At 39.7% G+C, this 26,737-nt stretch overlaps 1 protein-coding gene across 1 annotated transcript; it reads right to left on the bottom strand.

Annotated features, from left to right (window-relative positions):
- Positions 1 to 5,975: 5,975 nt before the first annotated feature.
- Positions 5,976 to 25,719, bottom strand: LOC131228135 (putative disease resistance protein RGA4). Its single transcript, XM_058223966.1, has 4 exons — positions 25,459 to 25,719; positions 8,152 to 10,913; positions 7,226 to 8,079; positions 5,976 to 6,105 (listed from the first exon to the last, which is right to left on the bottom strand). The coding sequence occupies exons 2-3, from the start codon at positions 10,902 to 10,904 to the stop codon at positions 7,230 to 7,232; spliced, it is 3,603 nt and encodes a 1,200-aa protein (XP_058079949.1). The 5' UTR covers positions 10,905 to 10,913; positions 25,459 to 25,719; the 3' UTR covers positions 5,976 to 6,105; positions 7,226 to 7,229.
- Between the last annotated feature and the right edge of the window lie 1,018 nt (positions 25,720 to 26,737).

Here is a 26,737-nt window from a genome sequence, read left to right on the forward strand (position 1 = left end):
CTGATTTCCATGTCGCCTGTAGCAATGTGGCACATGTACATGGAATAAGGGCTGCTCATCTAGTACTAATGATGCACATATTACAAATACATAATGATGCACAAGTGTAGTGCTGTGTGTAATGAATGCATATATGCTTATGATATGATGGTCCCATGAATTCATATGATGCCCCTCTTGTGTAATGTGGGATATGAATGATATTTCCTTTATATCTTTTTCTTCACTATTGATCAAGAGATCATTAGTGATCGAAATGATCATCGACCATGATGATCAATGTTGATGAAAGGATCCATCATCAATAATGATCATTAACGGTGATGATCAGATCCATCTCTAATAGTCATGATCACAGGTGAAGATTGTACTCTCTCTATAACTAAGCACTTATTTTTTTTCCTTTCTGATGATGATGTTAATATGCATGAAAATATTAAGCTTGATGTATTTAGATCTAACCCCCCTTATTTTTCATTGGAAAATATAGAAAAACTTAGTACTTAGATACTCCCTATACACATATAAAGGTTGTGCATAACCTGAGTGGGAGTTTATTCTCTTACACCAAATGATGCATGCAACCATGTAATGGAAGGTTGCACGTTATATAAATTTATTCTTATAAAAGCATTAAATCTCATCTTAATTAGAGAACTTGATTGTTCTACACCGCCCATACGGGTATGTGGACTTTCAGATCTCATTAAGATGTGTTAACTACTTTTATACTTTGAAATTTTATATAACACGTAGAAATGCTGATGATTAGTGTCAATACCTTAGATCATAGCTAAGTAGTGATACTCATGCAATGTAGAGATGGCCACCAAAGCGTTAATCGCTGAACAGCTAAAAGGACAACATTTCGACGGCAACAACTACGAAGACTGGTCCCGAGCAGTGCGATGCCTTCTGGACGATGACGACATATCTCACACACTCGATGTAGTTCAAGAGGAACCCATCCTAGCTGAAAACGGAAAATCCCACTGGTGAGCAATCACTAGTGGGTGGGTCTCATATGTTTAGGCGTCTTCCGACCTTTCTCCTTTTCGGTTATGTTTCAAATTCAAAATTGAATTTGATTTATGATATGAGATAGGGATAAGACCGGATGATATGGTCTCATCTAAACTCCCCTCCTTTCCTATAAAAAGCATGCGCTCTCTCTCGCATAAAAAGAAGATATACAAAATACTGAGAGTATATGGAAAGAGAAACATTGTGCACGAGAGTCTGTCCATCTTAGCTTGTCCTTGGAACGATCTGATCCATAGATCGCAATCCCGGACCACTATATACCGTAGGATCAGAGGTGTGAATAGTTCCATCTGCTCCAGTAGTAGATAGGCGGGCCGTTGGAGCACCGTTCTTCTGCTTTGTAAAGGTTCCAAACATCGTGTAGACCGTCAGATCTTGAGGGCTCACCTTCCGCGCTTCCCAACACATTTTTCTCACAAAACAAACCCAAGTGACAAATAGCATCTACATTTGGAAGCATAGTTCTAAAACTCACTAACTTGAAAAAAAAACTGGGCCTATTGACTTGGTAAGATATTGAACTGGGTCAACAGGAACTCAGTTCTAGAAGTGGCTTGGTTCCAACTCAGAGAAACCCATCGAGTCAATCTGCTAACTCAGCTGACTCAACACGACTCACGGTGACTCAAACAGAGTCACTTACTTTGGTAAAAGGTTTATTTATATATATGTGTGTGCGTGTGTAGAAGAGCTGGTGAGAATTAGTCACTTGCCCTCCCTTAACCCTCATCCTATTCAGTATCTTACTGTTTGTTTTCCTATTTTATGTTGCTTATATACTACATGTAAATATTTTTTTACTACCAATCTTGATTTTTTATTTTATAATTATTAAATATTGAGTCAAGTTTTGTCCGAGTCCTCATGTCAACCTGAACTGATTGAGCATCAAGTCGAGTCAAGTTTTTGGGATTTTAAACTATATTTTGAACAAGACATCCATTCTGCCATCCAAATGAAAATCCCTTTTGTGGAATCCCCTGAGTTCTTGAAACCTGTTATTTGGCAACGGCCCATTGAACTTAGTATTCCTGTCCCAACTGTTTGGCATTGTAAAATTTTGAGTATGAACAAGAAAGTAAATGGAGCAATACCCAACCAAACAGTAAAATACAATGGCAGATCAATTCCTTGAACATAAGTATAGCACATAAAACCCATTTGATTAATTGTAACTAGCATAACAGTTAATATCTCAGACTTGAATAGCTACTTAATATGTATTCTAAAATAAATACAACAGATGACATGTAGTTGGGCTCCCTGGCACACACACTTAGCAAACCTCCAAATAAGAACTCAGGTAATGCGGACGGGTATTTTGGTTCTATTGATTTACATTGATTGTAGGGAGTAATGATAAGAGGTTAGTTAATCCCTTGCGTACAGCCAAGCACATCTATGTGCAAAGACATGTGCAAATCCAGAGCATGTATTAGACATCCAGGCCTTCCATCATGTGATCCCCACCAATTTAGTGCCCTAGCCCAAAAGCCATGCCAGTCTATACATCAGGATGTTTTAGCCCTCTGGTTGTTTTACATTATGGCCCACCCAAGTGGACCAGATTGATTATTTGGCCAGAAGATAAAATAGCATCCCCCACTTCCTGGAAAGCTTGAATATTACATATGTGCCATGTTAGCTTGTGTGCTTGCTTGTGGATCCATAGGGCCCCACAAGCATGTTGCCTTCGTCACAAAAATACAAAACAGGATATATTGTATACAGAGGTTCACTATTCCACATGCATGTAGACCCCTCCTCATATTGATGCCATTGCATGTTCCAATATGAAAAATGCATGTGAGATCTGAGCTTACAATCAAATAGATTGTCACAAGGGCACCATATTCTAGGAGCCCAAACTATGTGATTGAATAAATCCTCCTTTATCTCATGCAGGTCTAGGGCTGCTCCTTCCCCTTCCCCTTTTGGTCCAAAAATCCAGGCTTTCACTCAGTTTAGCTAAGGGCATGAAAAATGGCTAACTATATAACATGATTCAACACTATATAATAAAATTTTTTTTTTCAATCACGAAAACCAAAAACATCAAAGCAGGTCTAAATGATTTTAAATTAACCTCTATCTGTCATTCCGTCCCCTGTTTTGTATACCATGGCCCACATTAGATGATTCAAGACGTGTGGGCCATCTCATGGAGAGCTTGATCTTGTACACGTGCCATATTTGCAAGTGCAATGGCATGTCCACAAGCACAATTATAAACACAAGTGGGTTATTGAACCTCATGATAGCAAAATCAATTCAATAATTTACTTGTTTTAAATGCCATGGTGTGTTTTGATTATTTAAAAATTAGTTTTTAACATTCAGTTTAAGCCGTGAAAATGGTTATGTATATATCACATGATTCAATGCTAGAATTATTATTTTTAATCACAAAAACCAATAAAATAATGATTTAAAAAAATTCCAATGAATCAAAAAAATTCATTTTTGTCTATCTATTTCAATTTTTAAATATGAATGAAATCCTATTAAACAATAGAAAAGCAGGAAAGAAACAAAATCCATCAAGACATTGGATAGGAATCCCCAATACAAAGAGAAGATAAGAAAATAAATCAAGGCAATGGATAAGAGTCACTAATAAAAGATATCTATGGACCCCTTTGCAAGAGAGTCAACAATATAATTAAACCAACTACTAGGAATATACACACGAAATTTCCAAGAAGCAAGATCACAACCTTAACTCATTCAAAATAGAGCTTGGCTTCGAGGAAAGAATGCACTTTCCAAAGGCCAAGAAAATCTTGACATCATTTGTAATAGCCAAGAATTCCCTCCTTCAATAACGACTTTCATCCTTAAACATATCTCTAATCCTGAAAGGCCCTACCAAAATAAATAAATCTGTCAGTATTAAGGAACCATCATATAACAATTTAAGAAATCATCGTCAGAACTGATTACCCACAAGCAAGTTACCACAACTCATGGTGTTGAATCTTGTCGACATAGTACATTCCAGCTGTGTATAATTGACACCAGTACTATGAAAATGGTAGGCATCACCATGAAGATTACCAGGCATTGGAATGCACACCTAGTGACCTGATCAGCCTGATTTTTGAGAAGGGAGGCCTATAGTTTTTCATAGTACTAATTTCCTACACAAATGGCATTTTGGCCATAAATATGTTATGGAACAAGAACTAGTCCCGTTATTGCTGGTAGGTGATCAATTCTCAATCATCTTACCCACAGTATTCAATAGGATGCGATGATCAAAACCGAAGTTTGTGTGTGTGTGTGTGTGTGTGTGTGTGTGTGTGTGTGTGTGTGTGTGTATCAGAGAACGCAACAAGCATTCAAACATGACTAAGAAACACATCAGCAAAAAGATCCAGATAAAAATAAAGAAAAAAGAGTAGAAAATTTGATTATTAATCCAATGAAAGTCTAGCACTAAATGAGATTTGCTATCAAGGCTTGCCCAATCGGCTTGCCCATTCACCCCATGATGTGATGATCCAAACCATACATCTAGAAGGTCCCATAATATATGTCCGCCCCCATGAGATAAATCTAACTGATCTGATATCTTCAAGTTCACATAACATGTAGACCATTGTTTCAAGTTGCTTTTAGATAAGTAAGACTTTCTATGTATGGACCATCTTCAGTTGGAACTTATGGATGAACAATTTGAATCATCACATGGTGGATCAGAAGGGGAGAGAGCCCTGTTAGGAAACCTAAAATTATCTAAACATAACGTTCCATTGCAAATATGAACTTCCAAAACTCAGTGTCCTCCACACACCAGTTGTGCCACTTTTGTAATAAAAAATTGGAAACTTTGCAAAGAAAATAACTATTGATTCACATTCAACATATGCTTGTCACCTACCTAATAAGCAGACTGGCATGATTTTTGGTTTAACCACCAGATGTCTTGCTCAGTCTCCCACAAGTGTTCCACAATGGCATGTTTGCTGCTAGGCCCTTTCATCTCATTTTCTCGAGTCCCACTCCCATTCCACAATGAAATGATGGTGTTTAAATGATTGGTTTGCCAAACACATACAGTTAACCATAAAAGGCAATCCAGGAACCCTACATTGCATCTACCAAAAATTTGAGATAGTCCATAAAAGGATGATTGGCCTGCCTGTTTGGATTGGTGGAATGCGAAAAATAAGTGTGCAAAAGTGCTGATGTGATGTTTTCCATCTGTAGCGTCAATAAAGTAACATGTGGGAAACTATTTTCTTTTCTACAGTTTTCCTTAAAAAAGAGCGTTTTCCTTTTCTTCCAAAGACCTTGATTATCCACATTTCCACACTTTTTGAGAGGTAAATATCACTTTTTCATTAGTGATCATTCCACATTTCCCTTAGTGGGCATTTGGATCATAAGTTAAGCAGATAAGTATGTTTGGTTAACAACATACTTATCAGCTTCTCCTCTCTTTCGTCTATCCTGGCGGCTCTCTTCAGTAACTATGAAAAGTAGAAAAGCCTAAAAAACTAAATGAAGTGATTAAGTGATTTTAAGTAAAAAAAAGTTACTTATAACTAATCATAAACCAAACTTATCTGAATTAAGTTAATTAACTACTGTTGTAAGTAGAAAAAGTAACTTATTTTGTGGTATCCAAACGGGCCCGTAAAATCATGGAAAGTAACATAGGCAACCTTTTTAGGATTCTTTTCCATGGACTTCCTCATCCACTATTTTCCTTAGATGTCGAATTTTCCTTTCAATTCTACTCTTTGGACTCCATCAATTCAAACAAGCCTAAAATATTTTCAGATCAAATAATGTAACAAAAATACTATAAACTGCATGATTTTTCACATTTAAAATTTTATTTTTATCAGAGCTAGGCCTTAATGACTTAATTTCATTCCAACAATATTTTAAATGAATAATCTTAAAGTTAATTACCTTAGATTTGAATTGATCATTTGCAGTGTAACTTCAACCATGCAAGCATTCAAGGTAGCATTAACCTTAGATAATTATTGTCATGAGCTCCTGAATTGTCTCCGGTGTTTGATGCCCATGTGTGGCTCCATCGCACTCCTGAAGAAGTACAATTAATTAAAATGATAATACATCTACTGAGAGTAAGTCAAGCATTTTTAGTAGACAGGGTCTTGACTAAAGGTAGCACGTAAGATTGCCTTTTGGTCAGTTGAAATGACTGAAGTGACCTCTATTTTTTTGGGAGTTTTACCGCAAATTCTTGAGGAATCTATATTTTACCAAATAAAGCCTCTACAATTAAAAATTATGAGGTGATGCTTTTTGAGGGATGAAATTACAAAAATACTCCCATTTTTTCTTAGTAAGTAGTGAAACTCGATACTTGTAGGCCCACGTAGTATATGTATAACATCCAAACCATCCAACATATGCACCACACCATGGTGATAACATGACCAAAATATGAGGTCAATCATATTAGCTGATGGGCTGCACTTAAATTGAGAATTTTGAATGGTGTACATTACTTTTTTATGGATTAGCCCACTTTATGGTTAGATTTTTCATATTTTTCCTCAGTATAATAATAATATTAGTGTGCAAATGTTGGAGGGTTGGATGTGAAACACATACCACATGGACCCCGCAACTTTTGATTCTCCACTTTGTTGTAAAGAAAAGCAAAGGTGAGCAATATTGCAATTTCTCCTCTTAAAAAGCATTTCCCAATAATAAACATAAGCTTGATCCAAAGCTTTCGGGGGCCTCTAAGAAGTTTTTAATTGTGGGTGCTTAAAGACCACTATTTCCTTGGTCCACCTGAGATTTGGATGTGACTTAATTTTTGAATCATGCCATAAAATGATATGGCAAATAAATCCATAGAGCACTGACCAATAGCCCCTCGCTACCAACAGCTTTCAACAAAAAACACCTCATAAACATGGTATTTACATTTAAGTAATTGAAATAAATCATTAAGGATAGGCATTTTTGTCATTTAATGAAAAACATGACATAAGGCACCCCTTTGACAAATTGGTTAGTGAGGTAGTTTAATGCGAAGATAATTTTAGAAAGGTACCAAGATGTAAATAGATTCTTAATGATGTAGTATTTTATAAAATTCCCAATCATATTATTAGTAAAGAGATTTCCAGTAAAAATTCGCAAATTATAAAGCAAGAATAAGTTTTGAGTGAAAAGTGGTGCTTACAATCTTAAATGGGGACAGTCTTGTAAATCTGGATATCTGGGATGTGTGATATGTAGTGCCAATCCTCGCCTTTCTCCTTCTCGCATCGCTTCTCTAATTGGCGACAGCTTATGACTGTTAGACGTTGGAGATTTGTTAGCAGTTGCAACCCTGATGGCAAACACTCCAATCGAGGACAATATTCAATTTCCAAAAATCGAAGTGAGGAGAGGTTTCCTATCCACTCCGGCAGAGCCGTTAGACTTTGCCAATTCCAGATTTTTAGAATTTGGAGGTTTGTAAGGAATTGCAACCCTGATGGCAAACATGTCAATTTATCACAACCGTCAGTCTGCAAACTTCGAAGCGAGGACAGGTTTCCTATCCACTCCGGCGGAGTCATTCCACCGATTGATAGATAATCCAGTGTTGTGACATGTCGTACCCCTTCCGGCAAACATGTCAACTTCTGACAGCTCTTGATGGTGAGGTGTTGAAGGGAAGTAAGGTGTTGCATAACCTCTGGTAAATATGCCAGCTCCGGACAATTATTAATGTACAAGTATCGTAAGGCAGTGAGGTGTTGCATACCCTCTGGTAAATATGCCAGCTCCGGACATTCAGTAATGAGCAAGTATTGTAAGGCAGTGAGGTGTTGCAGTCCCCCCATCAAACTCGTTAAGCTTTGACACCCCTCGATTGATAGATGTTGAAGAGAGCTCAAGCCTTGTAGTCTCAAGGACGTTAGACCATTGCACTCAATAATCGACAGCTGACGGAGAGAGGTGAGGTTTTGTAACTCCTCTGGCAAAGATACCAACATACTGCAGCCTGAAATATACAGAGTCTCTAGAGCAGCAAGGTTTCCAAGCTCCCTAGATACAGAATCTAGCTTTGGGCATTCCTCAATATATAGACTGGAGAGATGGGTTTGGTCTTCAAACAACCCATCTGGCAGCGACCTTAGCTCCTTGAAACCTTCAACCTTGAGGGAGGAAAGTGAGGATAGGTTTGCCACTAAACCTAACAACATCTCATTACCATCCTTCAATTCTAATTTTTTTAGAGATGGAAGGTATGGAAGCATTGTTAACTTTGGACATCCCAATACAGTTAATTTGACAATGTGAGGGAGTACTTCTCTTCCATCGAGTCCTGACCACTCCTGTAAATTAGGCATATCTATCAAGCTGAGTTCTTTCAGTGACTGAAATCCCTCTGTAACATCATCACCGCCAGAGAAATGGTTGTCAATAGATTTCAAAGCATACATTCCTTGTATCACAAGAACTTTAATGAATGGTGAGCGGCTGACCAGGGGGAGTCGTTCGCATCTTCTGCAATTAATCACTGAAACTTCAATCAGATTTGGAAGTGATGAAGAACACATCCAATGCGGAAATCTGACACCCATGTACTCTTCCACAGTCAACCTTTTGAGATTTGGATGTGGTCGGAGACCTTCAAGGGTTTGCTCAACATTTCCTTCCAACTGAAGATCAATATCCTGACCCCATGAAAAGCGTAACTTATGAAGGTTTGGCTTATCCTTCAAGTTTGCTTCCTGGGCATCTGCTGCACACATCACATTCTCGAGGTTTCGAATAGTCAATTCTCCTCCAAGGTTTAGACCTTTCAGCTCTCTTATACCACTTCCACTATCCTTACCAACTATGAATATTGGCAAGGTCTGAAGGAACTTTAATTGTCCTATATTAGCTGGCATATGTGTCAATTTATTATATCCACTCATTTCAAGATGTCTTAGGCTAGTCATTTTGCTCATGTCCCTAGGTAACTCTGCAAGATTACAACACCTGAAGATTCTTAAGGTTTGCAAATGGTAAAGGGTGCAAATGGATTCAGGAAGGGCTCGTATTTGAGTAATAGACATGTCGAGGTATCTTAAGTGCTTCAACCTGCTGATTGAAACCAACAACTCCATGGTGACATTCACACGGTTTAAATCTAGCACACGTAAGAACATAAAATGTACCAAAACATTATGAGAAATGCTGAAATACTGACTTCCAAGCACAAGCAGCGTTCGCAAATGGTTTGCTCTCCTTGAGGGCTCTGGGTCTGTTAGGACACTTATGTTATACCCACACTCCAACAACAAACGACGAGATATGTTAGGGATACTCATTGCATTCTTGACCTGCACAATCGAGCATTCATTTCCAGCAACAGAGCATGCAAGATCATGCACGAGGTCATGCATCTTGCACCTTATTATATTCCCATCTTCATTTTTCTCAACATCCTGAAAGAAGGACCGCCATAATAGATTATTGAAACACTCTCCACCGATGTCTTCCATTTGTTTTCTTCCGTTTGATGATTTAATAAAACCTTCTGCCATCCATAGTTGGATTAGCTTCTTCTTCACAATTATATGATCTTTCGGAAATATTGAGCAGTATGCAAAGCATTGCTTCAAATGTGGTGGAAGATGATAATAACTCAACCTCAAAGCAGTTAAAATGTGATTCTCTTCTTCGGGTAGATTCCAAATGTCACTTTCTTTGACAAACAACCACTCTCTTTCCTCTGTTTTGAAGTGCATCAAGCTTCCGAGTGCCTTCGCCGCCAAAGGGACGCCCCCACACTTCTTCACAATTTCCTTTCCAAGCATTATAAGGTTTGGATGTTCTTGTCTTCCATGCCCAAATGCCCGCTGCTTGAACAGAGACCAACAATCATCATCTGATAATCTTGGCAAATGGTACGGAGGGAGAGTGCCCATGATTATAGCAACTTTTTCAATACGGGTAGTTACGATGATTTTACTACCCCTTGCACCTCCTCTGAGGAATTGTTTCAATCGATCCCAGTTCATGGAATTTTCATCCCACACATCATCCAACACAAGTAAAAACTTCTTCCCCCTCAGCAATTCTCTTAGGCGATGCTGCAGCTGATCCACGCTTTGGAGATCACATTTGCTATGGGTTGCTGACTCTATGATATCTTTTGTCACCTTACTGACATTGAAATCATCCGACACACAAACCCACATTCTTAGTACAAAATGCATTGCTATGCTCATTTCATTGTAAGCTAATTGAGCGAGTGTGGTCTTCCCAAGGCCCCCCATACCGACTATGGGGATGACTGTAACATCCTCTATGTAATCCTCATTAATCAGTAATTCCATTACCCTTCTCTTATCTTCTTCCCTTCCATAAACATCTGATTCAATTACAAACGAGTCAGTTGGTTCTCGACCTCTAATATCCGACACCCGTTCTCCCCCTATCAAATGGAATTTAGACCTCTCCTCAGCAATTGCATCTAATCTCTGTTCTATCTCCTTTATCTTATCCACCATATTTGAACGGGATACCAGTGGGTTACATGACGAAAAGAAGTTGAATGCCTTCGTAATGCAATCACCAATCTCCACTTTTCTGCATTTAGCTTCCACTTCTGCTTCCGCTTCGATTGTGAACTCATCCAATATGTCTTCTGCATCATAAACCACATCTTTAAGCTTTCCCAGCCAATTCTGTAACGCCTTGCTCTTTACTGGCTGCTCCTCCGCATCTTCAAGCACTGCTTGTATTGTTGATAGCCTGCTTCTTAGATTTTCCAGCTCCTTGTGAAAACCCCATAACAGTTCACACTTTTCTAGGATTGGCGATGCTAGTTTTTCAATAACTAGTTGAAGAAAGCCGGATACAACTGCTTCTGCCATTCCTTGTTCCTAACAGGGAAATCACAAGAAAAAAAATTAGAGATGTTCAAAATAAGGGAAAGAGAAGGATTTCAAGATCACATACAAAATTATCCACGATCTATCATTGCCTATATATGTTCCATCTATGATATCCTCTTCTATTATTGCCTGTTCATATTCCATCTATCTTAGATTCTTCACTATATAATAAGCCAATGAGAGCCCAACACGTGAGTTGATATAATTGGCTGTCTCCATCTATATATATATGCAGATGATTCTAATTTTTATGGAAACTGCTGGTGATTTTCTCGAGTATTGATTTGACAGGATTACCTTGACAAAATCTTATTCTGCATGTTTTTTATTACTAATATCACAAGGGCTTGTTTGGATTAATGAAAGGAAAGAAAACAATCCTGTGAAACTAACTTTTAGTTGTTTGTTGAGTTTGTTTGTTTGTTTGTTTTTTTTTTTTTTTTTTTTTGCAATTTATGTGAAACATCTTTTGCCATTTTCTGTCTTTATTGAAAACTATTTTTAATGTATTCTCACACATCCACTCATTTGAAGGGAGGCCATTTTCCCACTATGGAAGGAAAATGGAGTTAAACTCAAATGTGGCACCATCTATCTTCATTGTGCCTCACACCTGCCACTGTGCCACATGTTCTACCATTCTATCTTTTCTTGTAACCCACATGTGCCAACGTGCACAAGTTCTCAAAGGGCCCACATGTGTCAAATGTGCAAATGTATGTCTTGTGCCATATGTGCCACCATACAACCTCAAGCACCTCACATGTGCCACATGTGCTATATTTCAGCTTCAACGCTTGCATATGCCACATTTGCCACATGTTTATTATCCATCTTCAAGGATCCCACATGCACTAATCATTGCTATGATTTAGCTCCAAGCACCCATATATGCCACAATGTTGCATATCTAGGGGGCATTTGGATGGTAAGTAACTTTAGATAAGCAACTTATTTTAGTTTCTACTTATTCAATAGATAAATAAGCTTGGTAAACGGCATACTTATCAGCCAAAAATTAGAAAATCATGTTTGGCTTCGAACATCATAAGTAATTATCCCTCACATCTATTTGGTCCCCACACATCCACCGTCCATCATTTGGGGCCAACCTTTGACATAGACCGTTCATTGTGTGGGTCCCACCTTTGATGTGGCCCATTCATCATTAGGGGATGACCTTTAAGGGCGGTTGGATTATAAGTTACTTAAGATAAGCTACTTAATCCTCAAGTTGCTTAACTTGGTTTCTACTTATTAAGATGAAGTGATTAAGTAACATTAAGTAAAAATGTTACATATAATTGATCATAAACCAAACGTACTTATCTATTGTTGTGAGTAGAAAAGGTAGCTTATTTGGTGGTATCCAAATGGGCCTTAATGTGCACCATTCATTATAGGGCCCACCTTTGATATTTGTCATCCATCATGTGGGGCCCACCTTTGATATTTGTCATCCATCATGTGGGGCCCACCTTCAATATCCACTGCCCATCATGTGGAACCCACCTTTGATGTGGACCATCAATCATGTGAGCCCCACCTCTGATCTGGGTTGTCCATCATGTGGGGTCCGCCTTGGATATGGGCCACTCACTATTAGGGCGGAGCTTTGATGTGGATCATCCATCATGTGAGACCCACCATTATTAATTAGCCATCATGTGGAGCCCACCTTTGATGTGGACTACCTATCATGTGGGCCCCACCTTCAATGTGGGTTGCCAATTATGCAGGGCTCGCCTTGGATATTGGCCATTCATCATTAGGGGCCGACCTTTGTCCATCATGTGGGGCTAGCTTGAATGTCCACTGCACATCATGTGGATCCTACCTTTGATGTGGACCATCCATTATGTAAGTTCCACCTTTGAAGTGAGTTGTCTATCACGGCAACCCACTTTGGATGTGGGTTATTTATCATAATGGGCCGACCTTTGATGTGGACCATCCATTAGGTGGGCCTACATCAATATGGGGTCATCTAAATGTGGGGCCCACTTGTTTACAACCACCCTGACACGTCCACACATAGAGGTGTGCACGAGTCAAACTGAGTCGAGCTTGGCACAGCACGACTCGGTCAAGCTGAGCCTAGCTCGAACTCGGCTCTGCTCGGTCCTCAAGCCTAACTGGCTAGCTTGGCTTGGTTCGATTAGCAGATTGGGCCAGTTCAGGCCGAGTTTGAGCTAAGATCAAGCCTCTACAACATTTTCTTAAACACATGGAGTGCACCTTCAAATTCTCACGGAATGTAAAGCAGCAGCATCGATTTACAGGTATTTCATCAAACACTCTGTAGGCAACATAAAAATCAAGATACAAGGGTATTTGTTTGATATCCATACCTTCCTTGCCACAAGCTGACACTTTGTTGAGTCATTTCATCAAACACTTGCTGAGTAACATCAATATCAAAATAACAAAGTCACCGAACTAGTTTGATCTGAGTTTGATTCGAGTTGGGTTTCGATCCGAGTCTAGTCGAGCTCGGGCAAGCTCAAAAAATTAGCTTGACTTCGCTCGAACTCAGTTTCGAACCTAGTCGAATCAAGCTTTTTTAAGTCGAGTCGAGCGAGTTAACCGAGCTAACTCAGTTCGTGTACAGCTCTATCCACACATACCAATAAGATGCTACCATATGTCAACGCTTCTTATTAAATGATGGACGAAATTCTAGTCACATACCAAGGATATCTTTTGCCCCATATCCTTCAGTGCCATGTTACCTGCCAAAAGTAGAATGATGCACAATTGTATGCCGGTTTGTAGATAAAACACTGTGACGAATGACATGTAGCCATTATACAAGTGGTATGTGTGATCGAAGCAGCGTGCACGACAATTCTATAAAGACCTACCAAGATAGCGGTAATATCTTAAATTGGATATGCTCGGCAAGGCTATCTTACATAATCTTGCAAAAAATAAGAGATCCTCCTATAGACGATTGGTGCTCTCGTGACGATTAAGAAAGTTCAAGAAATGGTTTCTTCTCAAAGAAATCAAAGACACCGTAAGGAATCTGGATATAATGAGATTGATCCCATAATGTCTGGGATCTCTATAGCCATGCTGGTAAGGAGATCTAAAAACAATTTTGTATCGTAACCCTGGAGACCTCATTCGCAAGTCTGGGATGATTAGGGAACAACAATGCATCGTGATCACCAAGGATCTTGGATCAACAAGAAAATCCAATGAGGGTTTGCTTCCTCCCGAGCTATATAAGGAGCACATGATGAAGAACTCAGGACCCCATGCCAAACATATTCTCTCATACATAGAGCAATGTTACTTATCTTAGTTGAGATTCCTCCACTTCTATCCAACTACACTATAGAACATCTAATGTTTAGGTTAGCTTAGATCGTTACTATGTAGTGGCTTCACTATAGTACAGTTAGGAGTATTATAAATATTCACGACCTCCTGTCATTGGATTCCCAATCAACCGACTCCTTATTTGGAAGATTAAACCATCGGTTATATCCTGTTGACTATTTAACTCGATTTTTTATTCACATAGGCGATCACAGGTATTTATCTTTTGTTTCTCTGATTTTATTGTTCATTTGATGATTGTACCATGCTTCACATATAGATTAATAAATTAACATTGTTAGCCTTTAGTTTTAATCTTTTCTATCCGTCATTGTTTTATTAAAAAATACAAACCCTACTATCACCATTCAGAGAAAAGTCCTCAGTGCAAGTCAAAAAGAATCCATTCACCCCTACCCTTTTAAATTGCCTGATTGCTATAGCAATTGGTGGATGAGAAGGTGCCTAATTCCACAAATTCATGAAATTTAATTGGTATGTCCTAGCGTTGGGGTCACTAGTGTTCAATCAAACTCAAGTCGAGTATGACTCTGGCATACCTGCACTAACCTAACCACACACGTTTAATCGAATACGGGCCTTTGTTAACATATGTGGCCTCATATTTGATTGAATTATGAGAAATATATTTTTTGACATGCTTGATGGGACATGGTATACTATCTTTAGTATTCCTCAATAGAGCAAGATGCCTCCTAAATCAAAAAAGGATAGTTCTATCCTTTACACTATAGAATAGCCATAAGACAAAGGACATTGCATTGAACCCGTCGACGTGGACTCATGATTCTCTTCCCAACTAGTCTTCAGAGATGTTGCCATACGCTTCCTTTAGATGCAAGGACACATAAGGTAGATCGCAAAGGGCAATTAGATAAAAGTAGAGACATTCAAAAGGGCGGTCGAAAGTTTCTTTGAGTGGCTTTTGACATCATGAATATTCAGCCTGCTCCCAATCTCCCTTTGGATTTGAAAGCAGAACAACAGACCAAGCTCCCTACAAGGGTCAGCTAGACCAAACTCCAAGGTCGTCCTATACCATGACCATCGGTGGTGAGGAGAAACGACCAAAATGGCTGGCCTTACAGCCAATCGAAATTCGTTGCCCAAAACCTATGTATACCTAAGGGATAACTCCAAGCATGCATTGATAATCTCGGGGGAGAAGCTGGCCACTTGGCTGACGCTGCACAATTACTACCCGATGGCCAAGAACCTAGGGGAGCAACCTCTATTCACACTGACCATTTAGCAAGGCTACTAGAGGGTTGATATACCCAGGAGCAACCTCTAATCACACCAACCATTTAACAAGGCTACTAGAGGGTTGAGATACCCGGGAGCAACATCTGATCCCACCACCTCCTCGACCATTGATCAAGTGATACAAAGGTCATACCTTGCGTTGCTGCAACGACTGCTCGGCCAAGACGATGACATAGGATTTATTTAGGAGTACAACATCCAGCTGAACAGTTGGCGAATTGCTTGACTAGTGTACAGGAAATCTTATCCTAACTGGGTATATTAATACTTTGAGTTACCTACTGGATTTAGGTTCCCTGAGTTTATCCTATTCTTCGAAAAGGTTGAGACTTCCACGTTTTAGCATATCGGTTACTTCACCATGCAATGTGGTCAAGTATTGCATTATGATTTCTTGACATTGAGGTTGTTTGGAATTCCTTGATGGGAGCAGCCTTTACATGGTACATAAACCTTTGATCAATTCAATCCAAACTTGGCTTGATATGGAGGAGAGGTTTCATATGCAATTCCCCTGAATCGAGCCAGAGGTTTTAATGGTCATTTGTCTAAACTTTGCCAATTGCCTGTAGAAATGGCTGAGCAATTCATCAGTTGTTTCAAAAGTGCTAAAAATTAGTACTTGGTGATCCTTCATGAAGATGAGTTCACCAGACTCACCTTAAAAGACATGAACTTTGAGCTTCGCAAGAAGTTTGAGGGCATACGTTTTGGTGACTTGTTTGAGTTGTCAATTAGAGCCACCTGATACTAGTGGATTTTCTAAGAGGAGAAACACCGTATGAATGCATCACGGGGCATGTTTTATCACGAACTGAATTATGAACTAGACATGACGGAAATAACCCCCACACAACTGTGCAAAGACCATGAAGTTGACTGAGAAGCTGCTATGGCGGAGGTAATTGGCAAATGCCCCTACGAGGGTCCGACCTTGTAATGCTCCGATATTAAAACCTCTACCGGTGTTAACCCCTAAAAAGGTGCCCCCGAGTCCTCAAGGCAGTACTCCTTCGACATCTTTAATGCCGAGGAGATCTTTGACCTCCAATTGGAAGTCAAATTTATTAAACTCCCGGATTACCTAAAGGTCCCATTAGCTGAGGAATTGAAAATGGATGTGTATTGCAAGTGACACAGTACTAAATCTCGTTCTACTTAGAATCGTGTCGTTTTCAAGAACATCATACTGGAGAACATTGACAAAAGCCTTCTTAAGTTTTACAGAATAGGGGCAATGGGGATTGATCGTGATTCCTTTTTTGAAATGACTGGTGCAAATATTATTCAATCCAATATAGCAATAATCGATTGTCCGGGAAAAAAACAAGAAGCAACGGTGCAGCATCCTTTGCAACAACCTTCCCGAATGACAAATCAGCAACCAACCGTTCCATTACAGATGTCACAACCGTCATGGCAATGGGAAATGCAACAACGAAGTCTCCCTTAGCCATGAACAACAAGTCATCCGCAGAAGCCACCATTTGCCGGCTGGGGTAACTTAAGGATAAAGGAAAGGCTTTGAGGATAACTCCTGTACTAGGAGGGTCAAGTGTTACTAAGCCTTCCATGAAAGCTACTGAGCATGTCCTTCGAATTTCTAACATTACTGTGATTACTATTGCACATTTTTGCTTATAGGTGCGGTCCACCGAATGGACAGACTGGATTGCCCGCAAGCATGTCGAGTACTAGAACAGGGGAATTTTAACAAGTCTGATGAATGCATTGCATTAAGTTTTTAAACACACGGGTATAAATGGAACAAATGGTCTGTTTGGGCAGAGGATCATCTGGCACAATTAGGATCAATTCAGGTAGGCCCCATAACTCAAATCTATCCAGGCTGAGCAGCAAATGACCTTGCAAGCGATGAACAACATCCCTGTTTGATTCAAAGAAATACTTATCGGAAGACCCATCAGATCTGTCACCCTTAAATAGATTTTTAATCTTATGGGCCCAATTGGAAGATTTTACTCAAGGATTGATTGACAATTTTTGAATTGTTGAGATGGAAAATTTCAACTGTCCTTGTTCAGAAAGCATTGTCCATGAATGGGTAGCTCGAATTCTTCAACCAATTTGATTTTGGGACTGTGATTTAAGTGTTCTAAAGTTTAGGCGTTTAAATTTTTAGGCATGGTAATTTGGTGATTTCAACCAAAAGTAGGATCCATGTCGTCCACCAGTTTTACTAAATAATTTTAAGGAGTGAGCCAAAAATGAAATAGATAAGTGGATCATATGGTTAGAAACAGCGGGTATTGTACACCCACTATTTAAACAATGTCCCCCACCATTGAAATAGTTAGGGCCCATCATGATGTTTGAGAGAAATCCACACCGTTCACTAGTTTTTTCAGATCAATTTAGGGTATGAGCCTAAAGATAAGGTAGATATAAAATTTGAGTGGGCCAGACCATGGTAAATAGTGGCTATTAAATGCCCACCATTGAAACAACACCAGCGTACCCCATCGAAACAGTTATGGGACCCACCATGATGTTTTTGAAAGATCCTTCCCGTCCACTAGTTTTGCCATATGATTTTAGGGGGCGGGCACAAAAATGAGGCAGATCCAAAACTCAAGTGGGAACGTGGCTTGAATAGAGAGTATTGAATGTCGACTGTTGAAACAAATTGTGATTTTCGCTGAAATAGTCGTGTGGCCCACCATGTTATTTTCAAGAAATCACCCCATCCACCATTTTCATCAGTTTATTTTAAGGGGTGAGACCAAATATGAGTCAGATCCAACACTTAACTGTGCCTGATGACTTACAATAGTGGTATTAAATGCACATTGTTGTTTGTCATTGAAACTGTGTGGCCCACTGTGATATTTTTCAGAAATGCAACCCATCCACCAGTTTTTCTGGTTCATTTTCTAGTTGATAGGCCCAAATATGATGAAGATTCAAAACTCAAGAGTGTCATATGGATTCAAATAGTGATATTGAACACCCATCTTAGAAAGAATAGAGGAGTATTAAAAACTCAGTAGCCCACGGTGGTGATGTTTCTGAGAAATCCAACCCATCCACCATTTTTGCCAACTCATTTTTTTGGGGATGGATCCAAACAAATCCAACACTCAAGTGGGCCACATGACTTGAATAAATACTATTAAACTCCTACTATTGAAACACTGCTAGCCCACGGTGATGTTTTTTAAAATCCACCCAATCCACCATTTTGTTATATCATTTTAATGGGCAAGCCTAAATATGAGGTAGATCAACTGTAATGTCTTAAAAAAATTCGTACAAAAACCCGAGTACCACCTCAGGCAGAAATCACTAAGGACCAAATCCTTTAGAAATTAGACGAGAATTAACTAAGTGCTAAACTAGATTACCTGTGAAATTGACACTAATCACTTTAAATGCGATTTGTAAGACTCAAAATGAGTTGAACCGTTAACGCTACATTACATAGAAACATAGGATCAATCTCTAAACCCAGTTGCTCTTGGGAGCGCACTGAAACTCCGTATCGGACCTGGACCGCGCGTCGAAAGTCCGATTATCCCAAAACTATATAGTTGTGACCGCTTTGTTGGACTTGACTACCACCTCGGAAATCAAGTCCAGATAGTATCCCGAAATGCACAACTTGAGCCCGGAGCGAAGTGTGTGAGAAACGCGAATTCTGTTAGAAAATGAACTGAAACTTAAGTGAATTGAGTCGTTCGCTTGCAGGCCAATTCTAAGGTTTCAGACCGTCAGAATCTAATCCAAATATATCCTCAGATTAGGGAAAACTTCATACACATGACAGTGTACTTGTGACCCTTATTGAGTGGCGATGACCGTTGAACCGAAACTGGTTCGCCATGGTCGATCTATAAATCCGATCGGACTAAAAACTTAGCCTGACATAGATCCATTTTTAGAGAACTTTTTCCAGACTGTACGTAGAAAATGGGCCTCTAAATATGCTCCGTTAGATCGAAGTAGCCACTATTTGGCTATAACCTAAGTACACCATGGCCCTGGGGCCATTCCTATCAGTTCTGGGTCTATATAAGGGCCTTAAACCCTCTCTCTCTCTCATGCCATACGAATTTCCAACCCTAGGAGAGAGAAGAGAGCAAAGAGTGAAGGAAAGAGAGAGAAAGTGTGTGAGAAAGTGCGAGATCGTTCCTGGGATTTCTCCCTGCCACTCCACATGCTTAACCACCATTACCGTATCACTATTCCAGCGATTCTGATTCTATTCTTGGGTAAGAAATTCTAACCCTAATCTGTTTTAGGGATTCAAGTAGAAAAAAAGGTGAAACAACTAACCTATTTCATATTATAGGTTGTCCTTGTGCCGTAGACGACGAGTTAGTGTTCGAACTGAGTTCGTTACGAGTCTACCGGCGTAAGGTGCAGACTATAAACGTTTAGGTTATGATTTTCAAGGCTTTCAATGTCAGCAATGATTTATGTCTGACTTGATTGCTATCAAGTATGCCTAGATACAATGTTTCCCATATATTTCACATATATGTAAACTATATTTATTTGAAATGGATTCTATGTGTTTGTTGAAATGTCTTAATGGATATGAATTATGATTTGTGCTTGTTGTGATGAATGTTTGGGAACACATGATGGTTGTACGTGTGGCAACTCCTATGTGGAAGGATTTGCTATAATATGTGTTTTAACTAACTTATTATATGTATGTAATATGTGTTGTCTAAGTGTTTGATAAAATGCCTGAATGAGATATGCTCTATGTGATGTATTTAATAAGGGTGTGGAGATAGGGTTCTCAACTCCCTCATCTATAGTTACAGTTTCCTTTATGTAATCTATCTTGCTACTAGGTGATTTATGTATGGAATGCCTATGTATGATAACATATGTACTACGTGTTTGTTGAAATGCTTAAAAGAGATGGATACGGAAATTGGTTGTCACATGCTGTCTTTGACTATCACATGTGAATGCCATTGCTTGAAGTGTGATTGGGGCTACGATGTAGTCCAGGTAATCGGTAATGGTTCACTGTCGGTGGCCAAACTGTTTTAGCCACGACGAATACATCCGATGAATCCAAGTCGTACGGTGATTACCGACAGTGGTTAGGCCACGAGGGGTGCGTACGCGCTCCATGTCGACTAATTCAACGTACGCTTGTACTAGTCGAGCTTGTCAAGTAACCTGATTTGTCCAATATATGTTCGCCATGAATGGACGCTACTGCTTGAATTTAAGGTACCACACTCACCAGTGAAAAGCCTGTTTAACCTTAGTACCTCGATCCGCTAAGACTCATGAGTCGGACATAGTGGTATGGGACACCGTGGTCGAATTGTCGGCCTACGCTGGGGCGACGAGCCTCCCCGTAGTGACCAGTGAGCAAACCAACTCGTGAGCCGAATACGATGGTATGAGACACTGTATTTGAGTTGTCGGCCTATGATCAGGTGACGAGCCCATAGTGACCTCGAGTATACACTAGGATTACGTTAAGGTGATGAGCCTTTCCATAGTAACCTCGAGTATAAACTAGGCCTGCGTTGATGGTGACAAGCCTCTCCGTAGTGACCTAGAACTGTTATCGTATGAGATTAACTAGGATTGACGACCCTAGATGGATCATTGTTTGGGAAATGATTTAAGGGAGGTACCTTAGCTTCCCAATACTGCTGTATGAATATGCTTAATTCAGAACTTGGCTAATCACGCACATGCACCGCATTACATGTGCCTTTGGCATTGGAGTTGAGCACAGCGGAGTGTTGCATGCCGCGATCGTGAGATGATGTCGCAAAGGGAGTGCAGGCGAGGGCATACATCATTATCACATATCATCCTTGCATTAATTAGAGTACTTAGGATATGAGTGTTGTATTGCTTTATCATTACTGCTTGACTGAATTGATAACATGTTAACCTTTGCTTTATAGCTTCACTGAGTTGATCACTTACTCCCACGTTCTGGGACGGTGCTTTAAACACCAACCAGACCCTGTTGTAGTTGCAGATGATGACGATGCTTACGTAGCGGAGCCGAACTTTTATGATGATGAGGAGGAGTTCTCCTATATGCAGCTATCGGGCGGGTCTATGTAGCCCATGTTCTGATCGATGGAGATCACTAGGATGCTGACTAGATAACATTACACATTTTGTATATTTTGGAATCTTACGTGTAATAAATTGACCTGATAACATGATTATACTTAGGAGACCTAAAATCACTTATATGCTTTATATACTTATCATAGTCTTCCGCTTGCGTAATTCAATTATCTCTGGAGTATGATATGCTGTTTTGGTATCATCTCGCTCATGTTTAATGCACTAATACGGACAACATTAAATCATCATTATCTATGTTGCATAAGTGATGTGTTGGAACTTGGGTGTTGGGCTCCTGCTCGACTCCCGATTTTCAGGGCGTTACATCAACACTCAAGTGGAGACATGTGATTTGCAATAGCAGGATTGAACGCCCACTATTTCCATCATGATGTTTTTCAAAAATCCATCCCATTCACCATTTTTTCTAGCTCATTCTAGTTGGTGGGCCTAAATATGATGAACATCCAAAACTCAAGTGATCAAGGAGCTCCAAAAACTCGTGTGGCCCACTATGATATTTTTCAGAAATCCACCCCGTTCACTATTTTTGTTAGCTCATTTTAGGAGGTGGGTACAAATAAGAGATAAATTCAACATTGAAGTGGACCACACGACTTGAAACAATGGTCTTGAACTCCCATTGTTGACACAATACCAGCCCATATTAAAACATTTGTGGCCCACTATATTCGCCAATTCATTTTAGGGTGTAGGCCTAATTATGAGGCAAATCCAACACTCAAGTGAGTCACAATAGAGCTATGAAGACTCAATCAGTTATCGCGAAAGTCTCTTAGTGGCTGACCACCAGCAGGAATGAAGATATCAAAAGGAGGTATGTGCAGCTACATCCAACGTAGCAGTTTGTGGTCTTATGGCAGAAACCCCCTGTCGGTTGGGTGAAAGTTAATGTTGACGGGTCCTCTAGGGGAAATCTGGGCTTGGCTGGGGGTGGCGGTGTATGTAGAAATGAGAAGGGAGAATTCATATTTGGTTTCTCTTCTGGTTATGGTGTGATGTCGAATATAGGAGCTGAGGTTCGAGCGGCTCATGATGGGCTTCTTCAGTGTTTGGAAAAAGGTTTTTCCAAAATTGTGGTGGAGTTAGATTCAGATTTGGTGATTAAGGTCTTTAATGAGGAAGCAAACATCGGTTGGTAATGGAATGGATGGAGAGCCATATCCAATAGACTTCGGGATCTCGCCTCGGTGGAGTTCAGACACGTGTTCAGGAAGGGAAACGCGTCAGATGATGCGCTCGTGCATGAAGGAAGTGTGTCCCAAGCTCGTTTCTTTACTTCCAGCAGGGCGGATTTGCCTCAGCAGGTGAGAGGTCTACTCTTCCTGGACAAGGTTGGCCTTGGATCGATGAGAGAGAGGGAGAATTAAGGCCTTGAGTCTCTTTAATTTGGTGTTCCTTTTTGGTTTTGCCTCTTTCAGCCTGGATGTCTCGGCTTTTTTACGATAGGTCTTCTGTAGGTCCTTTTTTCCTACGAAGACCTGAAAAATCTGTAATTTTTGTCCAGAAATGAAATATACCACTCTCGTTTTTTTTGAAAAAAAAAAAAAAAAAAAAAGTGAGTCACACTACTTGAAATAGTGGTATTGAATGCCCATGATTGAAATAGTCATGAGGCCAACGGTGATCTTTTTGGAAGATCCACCCGGTCCACCACTTTCTCCGTATGATTTTAGGGGGTGAGAATGATCTTATGGCTGGTTTGGATGACACATAAATAGCATGATGAGCCCGGGAAAGAATATTTCCATGGTGGTCATTCAATCTCGAATATTTTCTTTAATGTAGCTCACTTAAGTTTTGGATCAACTTCATTTTTTGGGCCTAGTAACATGAGTTGAAAAAATAGATCGGAAACGTGGATTTCTGAACATGCACCATGGTGAGCCCTACCTACATCATGGGTCAAGCAGTTTGGATGGCATATAAACATAATAATGGACCCAATAAGCTTTCAGCCGTAGCCATTTCCCTCCCTACTATTTCCACCTGGGTGAGCCCTACCTACATGGTTCAAGTGTTTTGGATATGGCTTATAAACATAATAATGGACCCAAGAAGGTATCAACGGTAGGTATTGCATGCCTTCTCCATTGTTTCATGCTTTGTGGCCAACTTCAATTCTGGATTTGCCTTATTTTCTCCCTATCTCTAGTATGAGCCGGCAAAATGGATGGATAAGGTGGATTTCTCATAAACAACATGGTGAGCCTAGGTAGGTTTCAAAAGTCGGTGTCATTATCTCCACTATTTCTATTGTTGTGATACACTTAGCTTTGGATCAGCCTCATTTTTAGGCTCATCCTCCAAAATAAGTTGGCAAAACAGTTGGATTGTGTTGATAATATACTTACCTCACGCAGGCCTTTAGAGTCGTGGCACAGTAATATGTAGAGATTCGTTATCATTTATGTATGCAAGGAGTGGAGATTGAGTGGCTACCCCTTATAATACTTAGCTCCACAGTGATGTCTCTGACAATTCTACCCATTCCACCAGTTTCACCAAATCATTTTAGGGTGTGGGCTAAAAACTGAGGTAGATCTGAAGTGTGCCACATGGCAGGAAACAGTGTGTATTGAACCACAAACGTTATTCATGGGCCCACCATGATGTATTGGGTTAACCACTCTGTCAGTTTCAGGGGATGGGGCCAGTTTCAGGTGGGCACAAAAGGCAGCTGTCAATTGGAAAAATCCCTAAAATTTAGTATAGTAGGCCTGTTGGCCCATTTTCTGTTTGTAGCTTGTCCTCATGCTTGAGTGTCTATTGTTTGACCAGGCCATGTGGCTTTGTGGGTGGATCATCGGATCTGTTGCCCTAGGGCAACTGTCTAAATATGGCATCGGATGAAACTCTCCGTCCAAGCAACAAGCTTCAAACAAACGGGTAACGATCAAAATTAACCTAATGTCCACATTCAACTGAGAATATCATATAGGATTCTATGTCAGTGGGTGTTGTTTTTTTTTTTTTTTAGGTGGGAGGGGAACCAAGTGGGGTCCATCCATGAATGGACTAAGCAACAAGCGGCAGGCAATCAATTGCAGCCAAGATGGTTCTACTTCAATTTGCATCTCCATTTCCCTCTTCTGTGAATGGATTAGATTTCATGTGTTTGTGTCCTGCTAGCACATGGGTGTTGTGTACGTAAGCTGCCTTGTTCTTGCATCTAACATGACGAACGCTTTTAAAAGAACTAATTAAGTTACTGTGTAGGGTTACCCATCAAGATCAATATATACTTGTTTAAGTATTAGCTAAGGACATGTTTGATGTACAATTCATATATATTGAAATAATTTAAGATCGAACAAAGAATAAACGAATGATCACAATCATTTTCCCATATAATTCATATCAATTGAACAAAGAGTGATATCAATTAAAATGAATTATCACAATCATTTTTCCATCTGTGGCGCTCAATAAGGAGGGATTAGAGAAATATATAGCCATCAGGTACAAGGACGCTAGATAAGAGTCAGACCATCACGGTGCATGTAATCTAAACCATCCACAAGGATGGTCCACCATAAAAAAAATTGGACGACTTAGATATCAGGCTAATCTAATCATTAAGTGGGCCACAACATAAGCCTCCAAATTTGCATGGTGGTGCAGTTGATGGTTGGATTGGCATGATTTTCAGAGCATCTCATTTTCTTGGTGGGGTGAGCCGGTGTTGGATCTTTCGGGTATAAACACAATGGAAACCTTGTACTTTTAAGGATCCAATTCCTATGAACATTTCATGTGCAATAAGTCAGATTTCTAATAATGGTCTAAACATGGATGGTTAAGATATTACCTTGAAGTGATCACGATCACGTGGATAGATTTCTACAATGAAGAGTTTGATACCTTCTAAATCAAGAGGTCTCTCCCTTATCTATTGTAGGTGGAGGGAGCTGAGAGAGTGGTAGAGGAAGAGGGTGACGTAAGCTCTCCAAACCAGTGGACCACACTGCACTTGTGATGATGGAGTAGAAGAAGAAGGAAGAAGAAGATGAAAGGAAGAAGGAAATCTCTCTCTCTCTCTCTCTCTCTCTCTCTAGACACAAGTGGAAATCCCTGTGAGAATTGAAAATGTAATAATAACGTGGAATGGAAAATAATGAAAGTGTGGCCTATATTTCCATCAAGTGGGAGAAAAAGGAATCTTACGAGAAGGATAAGGAAAAAAACAAAAAAAAAAAGAAGAAGAAGAAAGAAGAAAAGAAAGCACACTCCAAAACTTCGCTTTCATAACATCAATGTGGTGGGATACATTCACAATGCAGGATACCTTCCTTCACAATGTCCTCGTGTTTCTACCAGGAAAGGCATGGGCCCAGCCAGGGATGGGCCACAATCAAAAGGCTCAATAATCAAATAATTCTAACAATCCATTTTACAGCCTTTCTTCAAAATAAATGGGTAATTATCATATTCCTTTTCGATGTCCATGCTAACACCCCCAAAAAAACATAAAATAAAATAAAATAAAAAATTATATGCTCAAAGTAGGGAAAAAGGGTCGGGGATTAGGTGTTACCCACGTAACAGCTTAGTGGGTGTTACCCTCCCCGTAGGGCCCACCTTGATGATATGTTCTATATCCACTCTGTCCATTCATTTTTCCAGCACATTTGAGGTTGACTTCCCAAAACTTAAGCACATCCAAATCTCAGTTGGACCACACCACAAGAAACAATGATGATTGAACATTCACCATTAAAAACTTCCCAAGGCCCACTTAAGTAGATCCGTAATGTTTATTTGTCATCCAACCCATTGGTAAGGTCAACCACAACTGGATGATAGGAAATTACAAAGATTAACTTGATCCAAAACTTTAGTGGCCTACAAAAGGATTTTAATGGTTATTCACCACTTCTTCCAATAATATGGTCTACACGAGATTTGGATCTGCTTAAGTTTGAGGACAACGTCCTTAAATGATCCGAAAATAATAATAATAATAATAAGCATGTATATGAAACAAATTCAGGAAGGTGGGCCCCACACAGTAAGGGTAACACCCACTATGCTATTACCCGGTAACAGCTAATCCGCTCTTGGGAAAGAGAAGGATAACATACGAGTAG

Source organism: Magnolia sinica, chromosome 15, assembly GCF_029962835.1.
Source record: "Magnolia sinica isolate HGM2019 chromosome 15, MsV1, whole genome shotgun sequence".
NCBI lineage: Eukaryota > Viridiplantae > Streptophyta > Magnoliopsida > Magnoliales > Magnoliaceae > Magnolia > Magnolia sinica.